The sequence below is a fragment of the Coregonus clupeaformis genome, unplaced genomic scaffold (genome assembly GCF_020615455.1).
Source record: "Coregonus clupeaformis isolate EN_2021a unplaced genomic scaffold, ASM2061545v1 scaf0191, whole genome shotgun sequence".
NCBI lineage: Eukaryota > Metazoa > Chordata > Actinopteri > Salmoniformes > Salmonidae > Coregonus > Coregonus clupeaformis.
The window spans coordinates 130,915-154,218 of NW_025533646.1; the positions used below are offsets into that span (position 1 = coordinate 130,915).

Consider the following 23,304-nt stretch of genomic DNA (forward strand, 5'->3'; position numbering starts at 1 on the left):
TAATTAATTTGCATGACATAAGTATTTGATACATCAGAAAAGGAAGACCCAGCCACGACCCATCTTCAATGCTCTTACTGAGGGAAGGAGGTTGTTGGCCAAGATCTTGCGATACATGGCCCCATCCATCCTCCCCTCAATACGGTGCAGTCGTCCTGTCCCCTTTGCAGAAAAGCATCCCCAAAGAATGATGTTTCCACCTCCATGCTTCACGGTTGGGATGGTGTTCTTGGGGTTGTACTCATCCTTCTTCTTCCTCCAAACACGGCGAATTGAGTTTATACCAAAAAGCTCTATTTTTGTCTCATCAGACCACATGACCTTCTCCCATTCCTCCTCTGGATCATCCAGATGGTCATTGGCAAACTTCAGACGGGCCTGGACATGCGCTGGCTTGAGCAGGGGGACCTTGCGTGCGCTGCAGGATTTTAATCCATGACGGCGTAGTGTGTTACTAATAGTTTTCTTTGAGACTGTGGTCCCAGCTCTCTTCAGGTCATTGACCAGGTCCTGCCGTGTAGTTCTGGGCTGATCCCTCACCTTCCTCATGATCATTGATGCCCCACGAGGTGAGATATTGCATGGAGCCCCAGACCGAGGGTGATTGACCGTCATCTTGAACTTCTTCCATTTTCTAATAATTGCGCTAACAGTTGTTGCCTTCTCACCAAGCTGCTTGCCTATTGTCCTGTAGCCCATCCCAGCCTTGTGCAGGTCTACAATTTTATCCCTGATGTCCTTACACAGCTCTCTGGTCTTGGCCATTGTGGGGAGGTTGGAGTCTGTTTGATTGAGTGTGTGGACAGGTGTCTTTTATAAAGGTAACGAGTTCAAACAGGTGCAGTTAATACAGGTAATCAGTGGAGAACAGGAGGGCTTCTTAAAGAAAAACTAACAGGTCTGTGAGAGCCGGAATTCTTACTGGTTGGTAGGTGATCAAATACTTATGTCATGCATTAAAATGCAAATTAATTACTTAAAAATCATACAAATGTGATTTTCTGGATTTTTGTTTTAGATTCCGTCTCTCATAGTTGAAGTGTACCTATGATAAAAATTACAGACCTCTACATGCTTTGTAAGTAGGAAACACTGCCGATTTTGCAGGTTATCAAATACTCCCCACTGTATTTGTAGTATACCTGTACTTGTTCTCCCCACTGTACATTCATTTGAAACCACGCAATGAATGACAATTTTTAAAGCTTCTATGAAAATGTATATAAGCAGAATTTAAACAGTTGGACTGAACCTACTGCCTTAGACTCAACACATTTTTACATTTTAGTCATTTAGCAGACACTCTTATCCAGAGCGACTTACAGTTAGTGAGTGCATACATCTTTTTTTTTTTATACTGGCCCCCCATGGGAATCGAACCCACAACCCTGGCGTTGCAAACGCCATGCTCTACCAACTGAGCTACATCCCTGCCGGCCATTCTCTCCCCTACCCTGGACGACGCTGGGCCAATTGTGCGCCGCCCCATGGGTCTCCCGGTCGCGGCCGGCTACGACACCCCTGAACCAATAATCAGCTGACAAAACATAATCAATAAAAACATAGATCACCCAAAAATAAATATTAGACACTGTTAAAACATTCACGTGGAGAAAAGCAATGGAATGGAAGCAGGACGGAATATCAAATAGAATTCTATTTAACGTCTTGGGACAAAGTAGCACCTCTATTTACACAAATGACAATTCAGTAGTTCTTAGTTCCATGTATCAAACAGTTATTTCAGTTATATTAAAGCCAGGAACATCTGAGGCCTCTAATGATTCATACATTTTAATAAATTGTAACAATAAAATAATTAAGCTGATAAGCAATAGAATGGCAATAGTCTTACCAGACTTGATGCATATCAATCAAACAGGGTTTATTAAAAATAGACACTTGCAAACAAATACAACATGTTTCAGATTAATACAATACACTAAAAAACAACAAGATATAGATTTAACAATAATGGCTGTTGATGCCGAAAAGGCTTTTGACCATCTTGAATGGCCTTTTCTATTCAAAACGTTGGACGCTTTCAACTTTCTAGCTGAAATAATCAATGTAATAGAAATATTATATAAATGTCTTAAAGCAAAAATATACGCAAATAATACATTATCGGATTAAATTACTTTAGAAAAGGGCACAAGACAGGGATGTCCCCCCTCCCCCCTCCTGTTTGCACTGGCAATTGAACCGCTTGCAGAAAGAATTAGACAGGACCCAAACGTAACAGGTATCAGTATTGGTAAACATGAATATAAACTAACCTTATTTCCAGACGATCTCCTGATATACCTGACCAATATTGAAAATTGAATGCCCCCTTGCAAAAAAAATATTTTCAGAATACTCTAAAATCTCAGTATATAAAATTAACATGTGAATTTTTTTTTGAATAATTGCAATAGGAAAAAGAATAAGTCATGATCTACAGCCATCCTTTAAATGGACCACAACAAATATCAAATACTTAGGATGCTTCATAAGTGACAACAAACTACAGATATATAAAGATAAACTGTAGTCCATTACTCAACAATATGAAAGCAGATCTAATTAAATGGAACCATCTTCCCAATAAAGGTTACAGGTAGAATAAACCTCTTTAAAAAGTCATGGCTTCCAAAGTTTCTAGATTTATTTTCGGCAATACCAATTGCCCCACCGATGACATTCTTTAAAGTATACTTGGTCATAACAGACTTTATGGGCAAATAAAACTCAGAATAAAAAGGAAAGTTTTACATCTTCCTAAGTCTGAGGTTAGTTTTAACCTTCCAGACTTGGAAATGTATCAACTCGCCACCCAAAGCTTTTACTTGTGACATATAGTTAAATGCACTAAAGAGGAAACAATGGGTCCATATTGAAGATGCGGATGCTATGAACAACTTCATAGTTAAGAACACTATAACAATATGGAAGAAAACTAAACGTATTCTACAAGAACCAATATCGCTCCATAAAAACACAACCATATGGAACAATCATTGGATAGCTTTTCAGAATTCACAGATGTTATTTTTAAATTGGCCCACATGGAAAACTAAAGGCATTGAACAGTAAATGATTTGGTAACAGGAAATACATTTATTTCCATGACAGAATTAAAAAGCAATTTTGGACTGACAAATAAAGAGATTTTCTAATACATGCAACTTAAAAGTTGCATATCACGAAATTTCGATTTGAAATCCTTTGGACATCGGGCAATCTTGAGGGAATCCTATTTGAGTTGGGAAAGTATATTCATATGTATATTCATATGATATACAAACCCTTGCAGAGAGCATATCCAACTGACAATCTCTTAGAAAAAAATAAATAAAAATTGGAACCAAGACTGAAAAAGAACTGATATTGGCAAAAGATGGAGGGAATGTTGGATCATATCTAACAAAATTACAGTTAACTAAAATGTATGCTTAATCCTGTATAAATGTATGTATAGAATGTATTATACAAGAGACAAAATGCACATTCTACAGCACAACGGCAGAGTCGTGGCTTAAGTCTAAAACTAACAATTGCTCAATTTATGCCTTCTGGGAACGCTATAAAGTCCAAACGTTGTGGGCGGAGTTAGAAAGATGGCTGCCAGAAGTATTACCATGGAAATGTACTGTTCCATCCGTCTGTCTGCGTATTTCAAGACATTGCATATGGGGGTGCAGTGAGAGACCCTATGGGCTGGATGATTCCTATGGGTTGGACCATACTTTTCTCATCAGTCATCTTGAAATAATGTGTATTTAAAAAAAAAACTTGAAATCAACAGGATACATGTAGGATACGTGTGTGTGTGTGTGTGTTGGGATGTAAGTGTGTGTGGGTAGAGTCCAGTGTGTGTGCAGAGTCAGTGCAAGGGAGTTAGTGCAAAAAAGGGTCAATGCAGGTAGTCCGGGTAACCATTTGATTAGCCATTCAGCCGTCTTGTTTATCAGTCTTATGGCTTGTGGGTAGAAGCTGTTCAGGGTCCTGTTGGTTCCAGACTTGGTGCATTGGTACCACTTGCCACCGTGGCTTGGGTGGCTGGAGTCTTTGATAAATGTTTCTGCTTTCCTCTGACACCGCCTGGTATAGAGGTCCTGGATGGTGCTCGGCCCCAGTGATGTGTTCTTACATGGGTAGGAAGTACATGGGGAGATTCTCAATTGTTCAGAAGTCTGTCATCTCCTCGACTCTTCTGTCCTCGCTCCTCCGTCCTCTATGACCCGGAAACCGAGAAGTGGTCGAGGAGAGTGAACCACCACCTTCGTGGTCCTCTGTAGCTCAGCTGGTAGAGCATGGCGCTTGTAACGCCAAGGTAGTGGGTTCGATACCCGGGACCAGCCATACACAAAAAAAAAATTGTCTGCTAAATGGCATATTATTATTATTATTATTATTATTATTATAATTATTATAAACAATGCTGACAAAATGACCCGTTCTATAAACCAGAAGGGTTTTTCATCTTCTAGTAAACCTGGTTTATACTGTAGAGGGCATTTATCATACTCCAGATTCAATGGGATGCTTCTCTGGGTGTGTCCCAAATAGCGCCCTATTCCCTATATAGTGCACTACTTTTGACCAGGTCCATGTTTATATACGGTGTAGTAGTGCACTATATGGGGCATGGAGTGCCATTTGGGATACAATCCTGGTTGTTGAAAGCAGAGAAGTGGGGCCTCATAGGGAAGACAACTTCTTCACTTCCTGTTGGGCTTTTAAACATGTTTACGTCCCAAAATGGCACCCTACTCCTTATATAGTGCACTACTTTAGACCAGGGCCCAAGGTGCTCTCTATAGGGAATAAGGTTCCATTTGGGACACAAACATGGCTCTCACAGTGGCCGTTGGTTGTGTCCATAGCACTCCACACTGTCTGTGTTTTTATTATAAAAACGTTTCCTTTTGGACTTTTTCAGGAAAACAAGTCCGGAAAAAACTCTCTCAGGCGTTTAACCACTGGCTCAACGTTCCCGAGGATAAACTTCAGGTAAGGACCACGATGTTTCGATGAGCCCATTTCCCCAAACCTAGGACCTGGTCAAAGGTAGTGCACTAGAAAGGGAATAGTGTGCATCCTTTTAACGTTCAGCTTTATAAATGCTCTGTAAATACAGGTTTGTACGAAAAATCCTGAAAATAGTCATGGAATTACAAAATGTTGTATTCCAGGGCTGGAAAAGTCATGGAAATTAGTTACATTTTGGTTCTTGTAATTCAATTAGGCACACTTTAAAAACATATATAATATCAATCACCTGCGTATGTGTGCCAATGCGAGTGGGCCATTGGTCACGGAGAGAGAGTGACATTGCAGCAGCTGGTAATGATGACCAACAGACTGTAACTAGATACAGTGCCTTCGGAAAGTATTCAGACCCCTTTTTCCACATTTTGTTACGTTACAGCCTTATTGTAAAATGGATTAAATAGTTTTTTTCCCTCCTCAATCTACACACAATACCCCCTAATGACAAAGCAAAAACATGTTTTTAGAAATATCACATTTACATAAGTATTAAGACCCTTTACTCAGTACTTTGTTGAAGCACCTTTGGCAGCGATTACAGCCTTGAGTCTTGTAGCCTGGCTAGTTATTTCGCTATCTCTAAATAAATTTGATTTGTTACATGGACTGAATACAACAGGTGTAGACCTTACCGTGAAATGGTTCCTTACGACTCCTTAACCAATGCAGAGTAAAAAATAAAAAAATAAACTAAAGGAAATAGTAACACAATAACGAGGCTGTACAATTTTTAGGGCCATCCTCTGACAACTTCCCTTCTCTATACCCCTCTCTTCTCTATACCCTTCTCTATACCCTTCTCTATACCCTTCCCTTCTCTATACCCCTCTCTTCTCTATATCCGTCTCTTCTCTATACCCCTCTCTTCTCTATACCCTTCTCTTCTCTATACCCCTCCCATATCTATACCCTTCTCTATACCCTTCTCTTCTCTATACCCTTCCCTTCTCTATACCCGTCTCTTCTCTATACCCTTCCCTTCTCTATACCCTTCTCTATACCCTTCCCTTCTCTATACCCTTCTCTTCTCTATACCCTTCTCTATACCCTTCTCTTCTCTATACCCTTCTCTATACCCTTCCCTTCTCTATACCCTTCTCTTCTCTATACCCTTCTCTGTACCCTTCTCTTCTCTATACCCTTCTCTTCTCTATACCCTTTTCTTCTCTATACCCTTCTCTATACCCTTCTCTTCTCTATACCCTTCTCTATACCCTTCTCTATACCCTTCTCTTCTCTATACCCTTCTCTTCAACAAATGGGTTGTTGGTAGTTCTGCAGCATCATATAGCAACAAGAACCCAATGATTTTCTGAGGGAACTTTTGATACAATTGTATGCATTATTTAAAGCACTTTCAGATTGTCTTTCATTTTCATAGTCTTGAACAGGGAGTTGAATATCAATGTCTATCTGCTGATATTAGGAATGTGGAGGGATATAAAGATGATCGTAGTGTTTCTGTCTGGAGAGAGAGAGACATGCTTTCCTTAGGCTCCTTTAGTCGGGTTTGAGGGGGATGGGGGGAGGAAATCAATTGTAACAGATTTTGGCTCTTAACCCCATCACATGGTAGTAGGCCACTTACTAAAATCTTCTCTCTGCTTCTCTCCCAAATGTAGTTTTAACGTCGAGAGAGGGGTATAGTATTATGATACAGTGAGGGGGGAAAAAGTATTTGATCCCCTGCTGATTTTGTACGTTTGCCCACTGACAAAGAAATGATCAGTCTATAATTTTAATGGTAGGTTTATTTGAACAGTGAGAGACAGAATGACAACAAAATAATCCAGAAAAACACTTGTCAAAAATGTTATAAATTGATTTGCATTTTAATGAGGGAAATAAGTATTTGACCCCCTCTCAATCAGAAAGATTTCTGGCTCCCAGGTGTCTTTTATACAGGTAACGAACTGAGATTAGGAGCACACTCTTAAAGGGAGTGCTCCTAATCTCAGCTTGTTACCTGTATAAAAGACACCTGTCCACAGAAACAATCAATCAATCAGATTCCAAACTCTCCACCATGGCCAAGACCAAAGAGTTCTCCAAGGATGTCAGGGACAAGACTGTAGACCTACACAAGGCTGGAATGGGCTACAAGACCATCGCCAGGCAGCTTGGTGAGAAGGTGACAACAGTTGGTGTGATTATTCGCAAATGGAAGAAACGCAAAATAACTGTCAATCTCCCTCGGCCTGGGGCTCCATGCAAGATCTCACCTCGTGTAGTTGCAATGATCATGAGAACGGTGAGGAATCAGCCCAGAACTACACGGGAGGATCTTGCCAATGATCTCAAGGCAGCTGGGACCATAGTCACCAAGAAAACAATTGGTAACACACTACGCCGTGAAGGACTGAAATCCTGCAGCGCCCGCAAGGTCCCCCTGCTCAAGAAAGCACATATACAGGGCCGTCTGAAGTTTGCCAATGAACATCTGAATGATTCAGAGGAGAACTGGGTGAAAGTGTTGTGGTCAGAGGAGACCAAAATGGAGCTCTTTGGCATCAACTCAACTCGCCGTGTTTGGAGGAGGAGGAATGCTGCCTATGACCCCAACAACACCATCCCCACTGTCAAACATGGAGGTGGAAACATTATGCTTTGGGGGTGTTTTTCTGCTAAGGGGACAGGACAACTTCACCGCATCAAAGGGACGATGGACGGGGCCATGTACCGTCAAATCTTGGGTGAGAACCTCCTTCCCTCAGCCAGGTCATTGAAAATGGGTCGTGGACGGGTATTCCAACATGACAATGACCCAAAACACACAGCCAAGGCAACAAAGGAGTGGCTCAAGAAGAAGCACATTAAGGTCCTGGAGTGGCCTAGCCAGTCTCCAGACCTTAATCCCATAGAAAATCTGTGGAGGGAGCTGAAGGTTCGAGTTGCCAAACGTCAGCCTCAACCTTAATGACTTGGAGAAGATCTGCAAAGAGGAGAGGAACAAAATCCCTCCTGAGATGTGTGCAAACCTGGTGGCCAACTACAAGAAACGTCTGACCTCTGTGATTGCCAACAAGGGTTTTGCCACCAAGTACTAAGTCATGTTTTGCAGAGGGGTCAAATACTTATTTCCCTCATTAAAATGCAAATCAATTTATAACATTTTTGACATGCGTTTTTCTGGTTTTTTTTGTTGTTATTCTGTCTCTCACTGTTCAAATAAACCTACCATAATGATTATAGACTGATAATTTCTTTGTTAGTGGGCAAACGTACAAAATCAGCAGGGGATCAAATACTTATTTCCCCCTCACTGTAGATGAGGAGGGTGGGGAGAAAGAGACTACAATTCTAGCCTGCTACACATGATGATAATGCAGTTCTGGTTATTCCTCTGGGACACCTTTTCATTTATAGAAATCCAGTGATTCTGAATCCAAACATTCTGAAATATGCCCTACGGTCCATCACCGTGAAAGCACGTTTTAGTGTTTCATGTGTACTCATTAAGTTCTTAATTCTGTCACTACCTCCTTGTGTATTAAGGATTGCTATTATCCATTGAGGTGGACCATCTGAACTATTCCCCCAGCCACTGCCTACATCACAGAACTTCTGAGCTAGCTGTAAGCATAGATTTAGAATACTAGAATGGACATGAACCTTCCAATGATGGGATAAAGGTCAGCCATTTTGGTCAGGGAGTTGGTCAACCATGGTTTGCCAGTGCTGTGATAAGATATTGTGTGATGAAATTGAAGATTTATCTGCACTGTATTTATCTGCACTGTATTTATCTGCACTGTACGATTCCATCAATGTGTCAATTTAACTACCAATATTCCATTCAAACAATGCAGCCAATCCACAGCCGTACACTGGCTGAAATCAGTCGATGATAGGACTTAGACAAGTTGTATATGTAACAAGTACTGATATTGTATCATATAGCTCTCTGTGTTTCAAGAAAACAAACGTGTAGACTTTTTTAATTTTTTACCTTTATTTAACCAGATAAGCCAGTTGAGAACAAGTTCTCATTTACAACTGTGACCTGGCCAAGATAAAGCAAAGCAGTGCGATAAAAACAACAACACAGAGTTACATATGGGGTAAAACAAAACATAAAGTCAAAAAATACAACAGAAAATATATATACAGTGTGTGCAAATGTAGTAAGTTATGGAGGTAAGGCAATAAATAGGTCATAGTGCAAAATAGTTATTTATGGTCTGTTTACATAGAGTTTTAGAGGCTATTTATACAGGACATTTGTATAAAACCGGTATAAACTGTATTTATAATTATATGACAATATTTTATCTTCACAATTCTATTACACAATATCTGATATCACATGCCTTCCTTTTAATTTTCCTGCATAAATAAAATTAGGATTATGACTCTACTGCCATTCATTCCAATAAGATTTCTCACGACCATTAGGTCGTTATCAATAAAGCATCACAGTAAGGTGCAGAGCGTTCGATTTGCCTTCAACTTTCAGGGGATAAACTAGATGGCTATATCCAGATACTGTTTGATGTGCTTGCCCTCCTATAGTGGTTATGACCGTAGTCCGACTGACAACTTTACCAGGAGGAGGATTTGCCGAAGTCATGCACTTTCCAAAACCTAATCTCTGATGAAGCTAAATGACACGTTGTTTGCTAAGCTAGCGATCTAGCTACATGCCTCCACGTATCTGAAAATACATGATCAGTTGATGTTTACTGATCACGAAAAGCACATGCAGTTACTTGCTGTATAACTCTGAAGGGCTAAATGTGGGTAATTATTTTGCATGGAATAATCTGAAATCTGTAGTTCTGACTATGCTCTTTAAGGAGGTGATGATATTACAACCAGATAGTTTACATTTTATTTAACAATCCCTAGAAGTCAATGGTTTTAGCAGAGCTGGGGTCTCTAACTACAATATGCTACACAGTATGCTACACAGTATGCTAACTACAATATGCTACACAGTATGCTAACTACAATATGCTACACAGTATGCTACACAGTATGCTAACTACAATATGCTAACTACAATATGCTACACAGTATGCTAACTACAATATGCTACACAGTATGCTACACAGTATGCTAACTACAATATGCTAACTACAATATGCTACACAGTATGCTAACTACAATATGCTACACAGTATGCTAACTACAATATGCTACACAGTATGCTACACAGTATGCTAACTACAATATGCTAACTACAATATGCTACACAGTATGCTAACTACAATATGCTACACAGTATGCTAACTACAATATGCTACACAGTATGCTAACTACAATATGATACACAGTATGCTAACTACAATATACTACAATATGCTACACAGTATGCTAGCCACAGTATGCTAGCCACAGTATGCTAGTTGCACAGTATGCTAGCTACACAGTATGCTAGCTACACTGTGCTGAGGCTGTCAGATCATGTTAGCTCTGTTCTACAGGTCCGTCTGTGCTGAATGTTTTATGAGTCTTCTCTGGAGAGATTCTCGCTATCCCCTCACAGGTAGTACAACAAGGAAAGGGGGATACCTAGTCCCCTTTATGAAGAGAAGTACTCCTAGGGAAAGGGAAAGGGGGATACCTAGTCCCCTTTATGAAGAGAAGTACTCCTAGGGAAAGGGAAAGGGGGATACCTAGTCCCCTTTATGAAGAGAAGTACTCCTAGGGAAAGGGAAAGGGGGATACCTAGTCCCCTTTATGAAGAGAAGTACTCCTAGGGAAAGGGAAAGGGGGATACCTAGTCCCCTTTATGAAGAGAAGTACTCCTAGGGAAAGGGAAAGGGGGATACCTAGTCCCCTTTATGAAGAGAAGTACTCATAGGGAAAGGGAAAGGGGGATACCTAGTCCCCTTTATGAAGAGAAGTACTCCTAGGGAAAGGGGGATACCTAGTCCCCTTTATGGAGAGAAGTACTCCTAGGGAAAGGGGGATACCTAGTCCCCTTTATGAAGAGAAGTACTCCTAGGGAAAGGGGGATACCTAGTCCCCTTTATGGAGAGAAGTACTCCTAGGGAAAGGGGGATACCTAGTCCCCTTTATGAAGAGAAGTACTCCTAGGGAAAGGGAAAGGGGGATACCTAGTCCCCTTTATGAAGAGAAGTACTCCTAGGGAAAGGGAAAGGGGGATACCTAGTCCCCTTTATGAAGAGAAGTACTCCTAGGGAAAGGGGAAAGGGGGTACCTAGTCCCCTTTATGAAGAGAAGTACTCCTAGGGAAAGGGAAAGGGGGATACCTAGTCCCCTTTATGAAGAGAAGTACTCCTAGGGAAATGGAAAGGGGGATACCTAGTCCCCTTTATGAAGAGAAGTACTCCTAGGGAAAGGGGGATACCTAGTCCCCTTTATGAAGAGAAGTACTCCTAGGGAAAGGGGGATACCTAGTCCCCTTTATGAAGAGAAGTACTCCTAGGGAAAGGGAAAGGGGGATACCTAGTCCCCTTTATGAAGAGAAGTACTCCTAGGGAAAGGGAAAGGGGGATACCTAGTCCCCTTTATGAAGAGAAGTACTCCTAGGGAAAGGGGGATACCTAGTCCCTTTATGAAGAGAAGTACTCCTAGGGAAAGGGGGATACCTAGTCCCCTTTATGAAGAGAAGTACTCCTAGGGAAAGGGAAAGGGGGATACCTAGTCCCCTTTATGAAGAGAAGTACTCCTAGGGAAAGGGGGATACCTAGTCCCCTTTATGAAGAGAAGTACTCCTAGGGAAAGGGAAAGGGGGATACCTAGTCCCCTTTATGAAGAGAAGTACTCCTAGGGAAAGGGAAAGGGGGATACCTAGTCCCCTTTACGAAGAGAAGTACTCCTAGGGAAAGGGAAAGGGTGATACCTAGTCCCCTTTATGAAGAGAAGTACTCCTAGGGAAAGGGAAAGGGGGATACCTAGTCCCCTTTATGAAGAGAAGTACTCCTGGGGAAAGGGAAAGGGGGATACCTAGTCAATTGTACAACTGAATGCATTCAACTGAAATGTGTCTTCCGCATTTAACCCCTCTGAATCAGAGAGGTGCCTTAATCCACATCCACGTCATCGGCGCCCCGGGCAACAGTGGGTTAACTGTCTTGCTCAGGGGCAGAACGACAGATTTTTTACCTTGTCAGCTCGGGGATTCGATCCAGCAACCTTTCGGTTACTGGCCCAACGCTCCATCCCGCCAGGCTACCTGCCAACGTACAACTCCTATCCCCTCACAGGCAGTACGACCTCCACCTTACCTGACACCCTAGACCCACTTCAATTTGCATACCGCCCTCGATAGATCCTCAGCGCTGCAATCGCCATCGCGCTGCACACTGCCGGATCCCATCTGGATAGTCATTAAAACTCGTTTTTCAACCACTCCACAAATGTCTTGTTAACAAACTATAGATTTGGCAAGTCGATTAGGACATCTACTTTGTGCATGACACAAGACATTTTTCCAACAATTGTTTACAGAGTGATTATTTCACTTATAATTCACTGTATCACAATTCCAGTGGGTGAGAAGTTTACATACAGTGAGGGGGAAAAAAGTATTTGATCCCCTGCTGATTTTGTACGTTTGCCCACTGACAAAGAAATTATCAGTCTATAATTTTAATGGTAGGTGTATTTGAACAGTGAGAGACATTATAACAACAAAAAAATCAAGAAAAACGCATGTCAAAAATGTTATAAATTGATATGCATTTTAATGAGGGAAATAAGTATTTGACCCCTCTGCAAAACATGACTTAGTACTTGGTGGCAAAACCCTTGTTGGCAATCACAGAGGTCAGACGTTTCTTGTAGTTGGCCACCAGGTTTGCACACATCTCAGGAGGGATTTTGTCCCACTCCTCTTTGCAGATCTTCTCCAAGTCATTAAGGTTTCGAGGCTGACGTTTGGCAACTCAAACATTCAGCTCCCTCCACAGATTTTCTATGGGATTAAGGTCTGGAGACTGGCTAGGCCACTCCATGACCTTAATGTGCTTCTTCTTGAGCCACTCCTTTGTTGCCTTGGCCGTGTGTTTTGGGTCATTGTCATTCTGGAATACCCATCCACAACCCATTTTCAATGCCCTGACTGAGGGAAGGAGGTTCTCACCCAAGATTTGACGGTACATGGCCCCGTCCATCGTCCCTTTGATGCGGTGAAGTTGTCCTGTCCCCTTAGCAGAAAAACACCCCCAAAGCATAATGTTTCCACCTCCATGTTTGACGGTGGGGATGGTGTTCTTGGGGTCATAGGCAGCATTCCTCCTCCTCCAAACACGGCGAGTTGAGTTGATGTCAAAGAGCTCGATTTTGGTCTCATCTGACCACAACACTTTCACCCAGTTCTCCTCTGAATCATTCAGATGTTCATTGGCCAACTTCAGAAGGGCATGTATATGTGCTTTCTTGAGCAGGGGGACCTTGCGGGCGATGCAGGATTTCAGTCCTTCACGGCATAGTGTGTTACCAATTGTTTTCTTGGTGACTATGGTCCCAGCTGCCTTGAGATCATTGACAAGATCCTCCCGTGTAGTTCTGGGCTGATTCCTCACCGTTCTCATGATCATTGCAACTCCACGAGGTGAGATCTTGCATGGAGCCCCAGGCCGAGGGAGATTGACAGTTCTTTTGTGTTTCTTCCATTTGCGAATAATCGCACCAACTGTTGTCACCTTCTCACCAAGCTGCTTGGCGATGGTCTTGTAGCCCATTCCAGCCTTGTGTAGGTCTACGTTCTTGTCCCTGACATCCTTGGAGAGCTCTTTGGTCTTGGCCATGGTGGAGAGTTTGGAATCTGATTGATTGTTTCTGTGGACAGGTGTCTTTTATACAGGTAACAAACTGAGATTAGGAGCACTCTCTTTAAGAGTGTGCTCTTAATCTCAGCTCGTTACCAGTATAAAAGACACCTGGGAGCCAGAAATCTTTCTGATTGAGAGGGGGTCAAATACTTATTTCCCTCATTAAAATTAAAATATTCTGTCTCTCACTGTTCCAATACACCTACCATTAAAATTATAGACTGATAATTTCTTTGTCTGTGGGTAAACGTACAAAATCAGCAGGGGATCAAATACTTGTTTCCCTCACTGTACACTAAGTTGACTGTGCCTTTAAACAGCTTGGAAAATTCCAGAAAATTATATCATGGCTTTAGAATCTTCTGATAGGCTAATTGACATCATTTCAGTCAATTGGAGGTGTACCTGTGGATGTATTTCAAGGCCTACCTTCAAACTCAGTGCCTCTTTGCTTGACATCATGGGAAAATCTAAAGAAATCAGCCAAGACCTCAGAATTTTTTTTTTGACCTCCACAAGTCTGGTTCATCCTTGGGAGCAATTTCCAAACGCCTGAAGGTACCACGTTCATCTATACAAACAATAGTACGCAAGTATAAACACCATGGGACCACACAGCCGTCGTACCGCTCAGGAAGGAGACACGTTCTGTCTCCTGGAGATGAACGTACTTTGGTGCGAAAAGTGCAAATCAATCCCAGAACAACAGCAAAAGGACCTTGTGAAGATGCTGGAGGAAACAGGTACAAAAGTATCTATATCCAAAACGAGTCCTATATCGACAGAACCTGAAAGGCCGCTCAGCAAGGAAGAAGCCACTGCTCCAAAACCGCCTTAAAGCCAGACTACTGTTTGCAACTGCACATGGGGACAAAGATCGTACTTTTTGGAGAAATGTCCTCTGGTCTGATGAAACAAAAATAGAACTGTTTGGCCATAATGACCATCGTTATGTTTGGAGGAGAAAGGGGGTGGCTTGCAAGCCGAAGAACACCATCCCAACCGTGAAGCACAGGGGTGGCAGCATCATGCTGTGGGGGTGCTTTGCTGAAGGATGGACTCGTGCACTTCACAAAATAGATGGCATCATGAGGAAAGAAAAATATGTGGATATATTGAAGCAACATCTCAAGACATCAGTCAGGAAGTTAAAGCTTGGTCGTAAATGGGTCTTCCAAATGGACAATGACCCCAAGCATACTTCCAAAGTTGTGGCACAATGGCTTAAGGACAACAAAGTCAAGGTATTGGAGTGGCCATCACAAAGCCCTGACCTCAATCCTATAGAACATTTATGGGCAGAACTGAAAAAGCATGTGCGAGCAAGGAGGCCTACAAACCTGACTCAGTTACACCAGCTCTGTCAGGAGGAATGGGCCAAAATTCACCCAACTTATTGTGGGAAGCTTGTGGAAGGCTACCCAAAACGTTTGACCCAAGTTAAACAATTTAAAGGCAAGGCTACCTAATACTAATTGAGTGTATGTAAACGTCTGACCCACTGGGAATGTGATGAAATAAATAAAAGCTGAAATAAATCATTCTCTATACTATTATTCTGACATTTCACATTCTTAAAAGAAAGTGGTGATCCTAACTGACCTAAGACAGGGAATTTTTACTAGGATTAAATGTCAGGAATTGTGAAAAACTGAGTTTAAATGGATTTGGCTAAGGTGTATGTAAACTTCCGACTTAAACTGTATGTCAGAATGCTGTTCATTGACTATAGCTCAGCATTCAACACCATAGTACCCTCCAAGCTCATCATTAAGCTCGGGCCCAGGGTCTGAACTCCGCCCTGTGCAACTGGGCCCTGGACTTCCTGATGGGCCGCCCACAGGTGGTGAAGGTAGGAAACAACACCTTAACTACGCTGATCCTCAACACTGGGGCCCCACAAGGGTGCATGCTCAGCCCCCTCCTGTACTCCCTGTTCACCCATGACTGCGTGGCCAAGCACGCCTCCAACTCAATCATCAACTTTGCAGACGACACAACAGTAGTAGGCTTGATTACCAACAATGACGAGACCGCCTACAGGGAGGAAGTGAGGGCTCTGGGAGTGTGGCGCCAGGAAAATAACCTCTCACTCAATGTCAACAAAACAAAACAAAGGAGATGATCGTGGACTTCAGGAAACAGCAGAGACAGCACGCCCCTATTCACATCGACGGGACCGCAGTGGAGAAGGTGAAAAGCTTCAAGTTCCTTGGCGTACACATCACTGACAAACTGAAATGGTCCAACCACTCAGACAGTGTGGTGAAGAAGGCGCAACAGAGCCTCTTCAACCTCAGGAGGCTGAAGAAACTTGGCTTGGCACCTAAAACCCTCACAAACTTTTACAGATGCACAATTGAGAGCATCCTATCGGGCTGTATCACCGCCTGGTACGGCAACTGCACCGCCGGCAACCACAGGGCTCTCCAGAGGGTGGTGAGGTCTGCCGAACGCATTACCAGGGGCAAACTACCCGCCCTCCAGGACACCTACAGCACCCGATGTCACAGGAAGGCCAAAAAGATCATCAAGGACAACAACCACCCGAGCCACTGCCTGTTCACCCCACTATCATCCAGAAGGCAAGGTCAGTACAGGTGCATCAAAGCTGGGGCCGAGAGACTGAAAAACAGCTTCTATCTCAAGGCCATCAGACTGTTAAATAGCCATCACTAGCCAGATACCACCCGGTTACATCTCAAGGCCATCAGACTGTTAAATAGCCATCACTAGCCAGCTACCACCCGGTTACGTAACCCTGCACCTTAGAGACTGCTGCCCTATATACATAGACATGGAATCACTGGTCACTTTAATAATGGAACACTAGTCACTTTAATAAAGTTTACAAACTGCTTTACTCATTTCATATATATATACTGTATTGTATTTTAGTCAATGCCACTCCGACATTGCTCGTCCTAATATTTATATATTTTTTAATTGCATTATTTAACTGTTAGATTTGTGTGAGTTGTTAGATACTACTGTACTGTTGGAGCTAGGAACACAAGCATTTCGCTACACCCACAATAACACCTGCTAAATATGTATGTGACCAATAACATTTGATTTGATTTGAACTTTTTGAATCTCTCCTCTCTCTCCTCCCTCAACATCTCCCCCCTCTCTCTCTCTGCTCCATCTCTCCCCCCTCTCTCTCTGCTCCATCTCTCCCCCTCTCTCTCTGCTCCATCTCTCCCCCCTCTCTCTTCTCCATCTCTCCCCCCTCTCTCTCCCCGTCTCTCTCTGCTCCATCTCTCCCGTCTCTCTCTGCTCCATCTCTCCCGTCTCTCTCTGCTCCATCTCTCCCCCCTCTCTCTCCCCCTATCTCTCCTCCCTCTCTCTCAATCTCTCCTCCCTCCCTCTCTCTCTCTCCATCTCACCTCTCTCTCTCTCTCTCTATCTCTCCTCCCTCTCTCTCTCTCTCCATCTCTCCTCCCTCTCTCTCCATCTCTCCTCCCTCTCTCTCTATCCATCTCTCCTCTCTCTCTCTCTATCTCTCCTCCCTCTCTCTCTCTCTCCATCTCTCCTCCCTCTCTCTCTCTCTCCATCTCTCCTCCCTCTCTCTCTCTCTCCATCTCTCCTCCCTCTCCATCTCTCCCCCTCTCCTCTCTCTCCTCCCTCTCCCCATCTCTCCCTCTCTCCTCTCTCTCCTCTCTCTCCTCCCTCTCTCTCTCTCCTCCCTCTCTCTCTCCTCCCTCTCTCTCCATCTCTCTCCTCTCTCTCCATCTCTCCCCTCCCTCTCATCTCTCCGCCATCTCTCTCTCCCTCTCTCTCCTCCATCTCTCCTCCCTCTCTCCATCTCTCCTCCCTCTCTCCACCTCTCCTCCCTCTCTCTCTCCCTCTCCCTCTCCCTCTCCCTCTCCGCCTCCTTCTCTGTCTCTGCCTCTGTCTCTCTCTCTGTCTCTCTCTCTCTCTCTCTCTCTCTCTCTCTCTCTCTCTCTCTCTCTCTCTCTCTCTCTCTCTCTCTCTCTCTCTCTCTGTCTCTCTGTCTCTCTGTCTCTGTCTCTGTCTCTGTCTGTCTCTCTCTCTCTCTCTCTCTCTCTCTGTCTCTCTCTGTCTCTCTCTCTCTCTCTCTCTCTCTCTCTCTCTCTCTCTCTCTCTCTCTCTCTCTCTCTCTCTCTCCCCCTCTGCCTCTGCCTCTCCCTCTCCCCCTCTGCCTCTGCCTCTGCCTCTGCCTCTCCCCCTCTGCCTCTCTCTCCATCTCTCCTCCCTCTCTCTCTCTCCATCTCTCCTCCCTCTCTCCCTCTCTGCCTCTGCCTCTGCGGCGGGCGGTAGCTTGGTTTATTTGGCAGTGAACTCTCCCTCAACCTGGCAGACAGACTGAGCGTGCTGCCATCATTAACAAGCAGCTGTCAGGCAGTGTAGTCAGTCGCCTCAAAACCATGGAAACAGCATCCCTGCCTCTAGGTACAGCCAGCCAGCCAGTGACTGACTGACTGATTCACACCCCAGATAAAGCCAGTGACTGGTTCACCCATGTCCCTGTCATCTTTCCGGCTGTTTATTTATTCTCCATCAGTAAACACACACCTCTTTACATAGAAATATTAATATGATACAGAGCTTCCATCTGTAGGCATCTGACTCCTGAAAACCAATTACCAGCTGCAGCCCCTCTACCAGCTTCCAGCTATAATACAATATTGACTGACTTGAGGTTCTCTACTGTTCCCTGTCTGGTAACTGCAGCTAGTAATTAGTACAGTAGTTGCCTCTTGCTCTGTCTAGTGGTCTGTGGGCTAGGAGACGGGCTCTGTCTAGTGGTCTGTGGGCTAGGAGACGGGCTCTGTCTAGTGGGCTAGGAGACGGGCTCTGTCTAGTGGTCTGTGGGCTAGGAGACGGGCTCTGTCTAGTGGTCTGTGGGCTAGGAGACGGGCTCTGTCTAGTGGTCTGTGGGCTAGGAGACGGGCTCTGTCTAGTGGTCTGTGGGCTAGGAGACGGGCTCTGTCTAGTGGTCTGTGGGCTAGGAGACGGGCTCTGTCTAGTGGTCTGTGGGCTAGGAGATGGGCTCTGTCTAGTGGTCTGTGGGCTAGGAGACGGGCTCTGTCTAGTGGTCTGTGGGCTAGGAGACGGGCTCTGTCTAGTGGGCTAGGAGACGGGCTCTGTCTAGTGGTCTGTGGTCTAGGAGACGGGCTCTGTCTAGTGGTCTGTGGGCTAGGAGACGGGCTCTGTCTAGTGGGCTAGGAGACGGGCTCTGTCTAGTGGTCTGTGGGCTAGGAGACGGGCTCTGTCTAGTGGTCTGTGGGCTAGGAGACGGGCTCTGTCTAGTGGTCTGTGGGCTAGGAGACGGGCTCTGTCTAGTGGTCTGTGGGCTAGGAGACGGGCTCTGTCTAGTGGTCTGTGGGCTAGGAGACGGGCTCTGTCTAGTGGTCTGTGGGCTAGGAGACGGGCTCTGTCTAGTGGTCTGTGGTCTAGGAGACGGGCTCTGTCTAGTGGTCTGTGGGCTAGGAGACGGGCTCTGTCTAGTGGTCTGTGGTCTAGGAGACGGGCTCTGTCTAGCGGTCTGTGGGCTAGGAGACGGGCTCTGTCTAGTGGTCTGTGGGCTAGGAGACGGGCTCTGTCTAGTGGTCTGTGGGCTAGGAGACGGGCTCTGTCTAGTGGTCTAGGAGACGGGCTCTGTCTAGTGGTCTATGGTCTAGGAGACGGGCTCTGTCTAGTGGTCTGTGGTCTAGGAGACGGGCTCTGTCTAGTGGTCTGTGGGCTAGGAGACGGGCTCTGTCTAGTGGTCTGTGGGCTAGGAGACGGGCTCTGTCTAGTGGTCTGTGGGCTAGGAGACGGGCTCTGTCTAGTGGTCTGTGGGCTAGGGAGACGGGCTCTGTCTAGTGGTCTGTGGGCTAGGAGACGGGCTCTGTCTAGTGGTCTGTGGGCTAGGAGACGGGCTCTGTCTAGTGGTCTGTGGGCTAGGAGACGGGCTCTGTCTAGTGGTCTGTGGTCTAGGAGACGGGCTCTGTCTAGTGGTCTGTGGGCTAGGAGACGGGCTCTGTCTAGTGGTCTGTGGGCTAGGAGACGGGCTCTGTCTAGTGGTCTGTGGGCTAGGAGACGGGCTCTGTCTAGTGGTCTGTGGGCTAGGAGACGGGCTCTGTCTAGTGGTCTGTGGTCTAGGAGACGGGCTTTGTCTAGTGGTCTGTGGTCTAGGAGACGGGCTCTGTCTAGTGGTCTGTGGGCTAGGAGACGGGCTCTGTCTAGTGGTCTGTGGGCTAGGAGACGGGCTCTGTCTAGTGGGCTAGGAGACGGGCTCTGTCTAGTGGTCTGTGGGCTAGGAGACGGGCTCTGTCTAGTGGTCTGTGGGCTAGGAGACGGGCTCTGTCTAGTGGGCTAGGAGACGGGCTCTGTCTAGTGGTCTGTGGGCTAGGAGACGGGCTCTGTCTAGTGGTCTGTGGGCTAGGAGACGGGCTCTGTCTAGTGGTCTGTGGTCTAGGAGACGGGCTCTGTCTAGTGGGCTAGGAGACGGGCTCTGTCTAGTGGTCTGTGGGCTAGGAGACGGGCTCTGTCTAGTGGTCTAGGAGACGGGCTCTGTCTAGTGGTCTATGGTCTAGGAGACGGGCTCTGTCTAGTGGTCTGTGGTCTAGGAGACGGGCTCTGTCTAGTGGTCTGTGGGCTAGGAGACGGGCTCTGTCTAGTGGGCTAGGAGACGGGCTCTGTCTAGTGGTCTGTGGGCTAGGAGACGGGCTCTGTCTAGTGGTCTGTGGTCTAGGAGACGGGCTCTGTCTAGTGGTCTGTGGGCTAGGAGACGGGCTCTGTCTAGTGGTCTGTGGGCTAGGAGACGGGCTCTGTCTAGCGGTCTGTGGGCTAGGAGACGGGCTCTGTCTAGTGGTCTGTGGGCTAGGAGACGGGCTCTGTCTAGTGGTCTGTGGTCTAGGAGACGGGCTCTGTCTAGTGGTCTGTGGGCTAGGGAGACGGGCTCTGTCTAGTGGTCTGTGGGCTAGGAGACGGGCTCTGTCTAGCGGTCTGTGGGCTAGGAGACGGGCTCTGTCTAGTGGTCTGTGGGCTAGGAGACGGGCTCTGTCTAGTGGTCTGTGGGCTAGGAGACGGGCTCTGTCTAGTGGTCTGTGGGCTAGGAGACGGGCTCTGTCTAGTGGTCTGTGGGCTAGGAGACGGGCTCTGTCTAGCGGTCTGTGGGCTAGGAGCTCTATAGGCTAGTAGTATAGGGGTCAGGGAAGCTCTGTAGGCTAGTAGTGAGGTCAGTGTAGGGGTCAGACGGACGGACGCTGGCTGGAGCAGCAGAGTTATGCAGAGCTGTCCTAAATAGCTCCCTATTCCCTATATAGTGCACTACTTTTGACCAAAGCCCTGGACAAAAGTAATGCATTGCGTAGGGAATAGGGTGCCATTTGGACTAGAATTGTTTTGTTGCAGGAAGTCAGACTGCTAGACAAGGTGCTCTTCTTTTACTATAAGTGTTATATATTATAATAATACTTAATAGCGGTTGTTCATTGTTTATTGTTTCTTTATATTCATCTGAGGGGAATGGAATGCTCCAAGTCCTCATTCTAGAGTTTGTAATCCAAAGAATCTCCTCCTATATATTCTCCCTGTATGTTCTCTGAATTGACATGCAGATTATAATGTGTCTAGGTTTACTCTTTGTATTCAGCTTGTGTGTGTGTGACTTGGAGCATTCCAATGGGGCGGCGCACAATTGGCCCAGCGTCGTCCAGGGTAGGGAGGGTATGGCCGGCAGGGAGGTAGCTCAGTTGGTAGAGCATGGCGTTTGTAAAATGTGTGTGTGTGTGTGGAGTTTTTGGTTTTACTGTCCTTGTGGGGACATTTCACCGGTCCCCACAAGGAACAAGGCTATTTTACACACATACAGCACCAGTCAAAAGTTTGGACACACCTACTCATTCAAGGGTTTTTCTTTATTTTTACTATTTTCTACATTGTAAAATAATAGTGAAGACATCAAAACTATGAAATAACATATGGAATCATGTAGTAACCAAAAAAGTGTTAAACAAATCAAAATATATTTTATATTTGAGATTCTTCAAATAGCCACCCTTTGCCTTGATGACAGCTTTGCACACTCTTGGCATTCTCTCAACCAGCTTCATGAGATAGTCACCTGGAATGCATTTAAATTAACAGGTGTGCCTTCTTAAAAGTTAATTTGTGGAATTTCTTTCCTTCTTAATGCGTTTGAGCCAATCAGTTGTGTTGTGTCAAGGTAGGGGGGAGTATACAGAAAATAGCCCTATTTGGTAAAAGACCAAGTCCATATTATGGCAAGAACAGCTCAAATAAGCAAAGAGAAACGACAGTCCATTACTTTAAGACATGAAGGTCAGTCAATATGGAAAATGTAAAGAACTTTGAATGTTTCTTCAAGTGCAGTCGCAAAAACTATCAAGCGCTATGATGAAACTGGCTCTCATGTGGACCGCCACAGGAATGGAAGACCCAGAGTTACCTCTACTGCAGAGGATAAGTTCATTAGAGTTACCAGCCTCAGAAATTGCAGCCCAAATAAATGCTTCACAGAGTTCAAGTAACAGACACATCTCAACATCAACGGTTCAGAGGAGACTGCGTGGATCAGGCCTTCATGGTCGAATTGCTGCAAAGAAACCACTACTAAAGGACACCAATAAGAAGAAGAGACTTGCTTGGGCCAAGAAACACGAGCAATGGACATTTGACCGGTGGAAATCTGTCCTTTGGTCTGATGAGTCCAAATTTGAGATTTTTGGTTCCAACCGCCGTGTCTTTGTGACACAGAGTAGGTGAACGGATGATCTCCGCATTTATGTTTCCCACCGTGAAGCAAGGCGGTGTGGGGGTGCTTTGCTGGTGACACTGTCAGTGATTTCTTTAGAATTAAAAGCACACTTAACCAGCATGGCTACCACAGCATTCTGCAGCGATAAGCCATCCCATCTGGTTTGGGCTTAGTGGGACTATCATTTGTTTTTCAACAGGACAATGACCCAACACACCTCCAGGCTGTGAAAGGGCTATTTGACCAAGAAGGAGAGTGATGGAGTGCTGCATCAGATGACCTGGCCTCCACAATCCCCCGACCTCAACCCAATTGAGATGGTTTGGGATGAGTTGCACCGCAGAGTGAAGGAAAAGCAGCCAACAAGTGCTCAGCATATGTGGGAACTCCTTCAAGACTGTTGGAAAAGCATTCTAGGTGAAGCTGGTTGAGAGAATGCCAAGAGTTTGCAAAGCTGTCATCAAGGCAAAGGGTGGCTACTTTGAAGAATCTCAAATATATATTTTGATTTGTTGAACACTTTTTTTGATTACTAAATGATTCCATATGTGTTATTTCATAGTTTTGATGTCTTCAATATTATTCTACAATGTAGAAAATAGTAAAAATAAAGACAAACCCTGGAATGAGTAGGTGTGTCCAAACTTTTGACTTGTACTGTACATACACATGCACACCGCTTTGATTACCAGGCCACAGCACCTGTCTTCTAAATAATCTCCCAGTAAAGCCCCGTTACTCTGACCGGGCCATGGCAGCCTGCTGCTCTCCTCGCACAGGGCTGGATTAGGG

The 23,304-nt window shown here is 45.0% G+C and overlaps 1 protein-coding gene across 2 annotated transcripts in view; it reads left to right on the forward strand.

Moving 5' to 3' along the window:
- Positions 1–23,304, forward strand: part of ggps1 (geranylgeranyl diphosphate synthase 1) — a 41,279-nt gene that overhangs the window by 12,179 nt on the left and 5,796 nt on the right. For both annotated transcript variants that reach the window (XM_041895552.2, XM_045214044.1), the window contains exon 3: positions 4,928–4,998. In XM_041895552.2, coding sequence (XP_041751486.2) covers positions 4,928–4,998 — 71 coding nt within the window. The remainder of the gene's footprint in view (positions 1–4,927; positions 4,999–23,304) is intronic.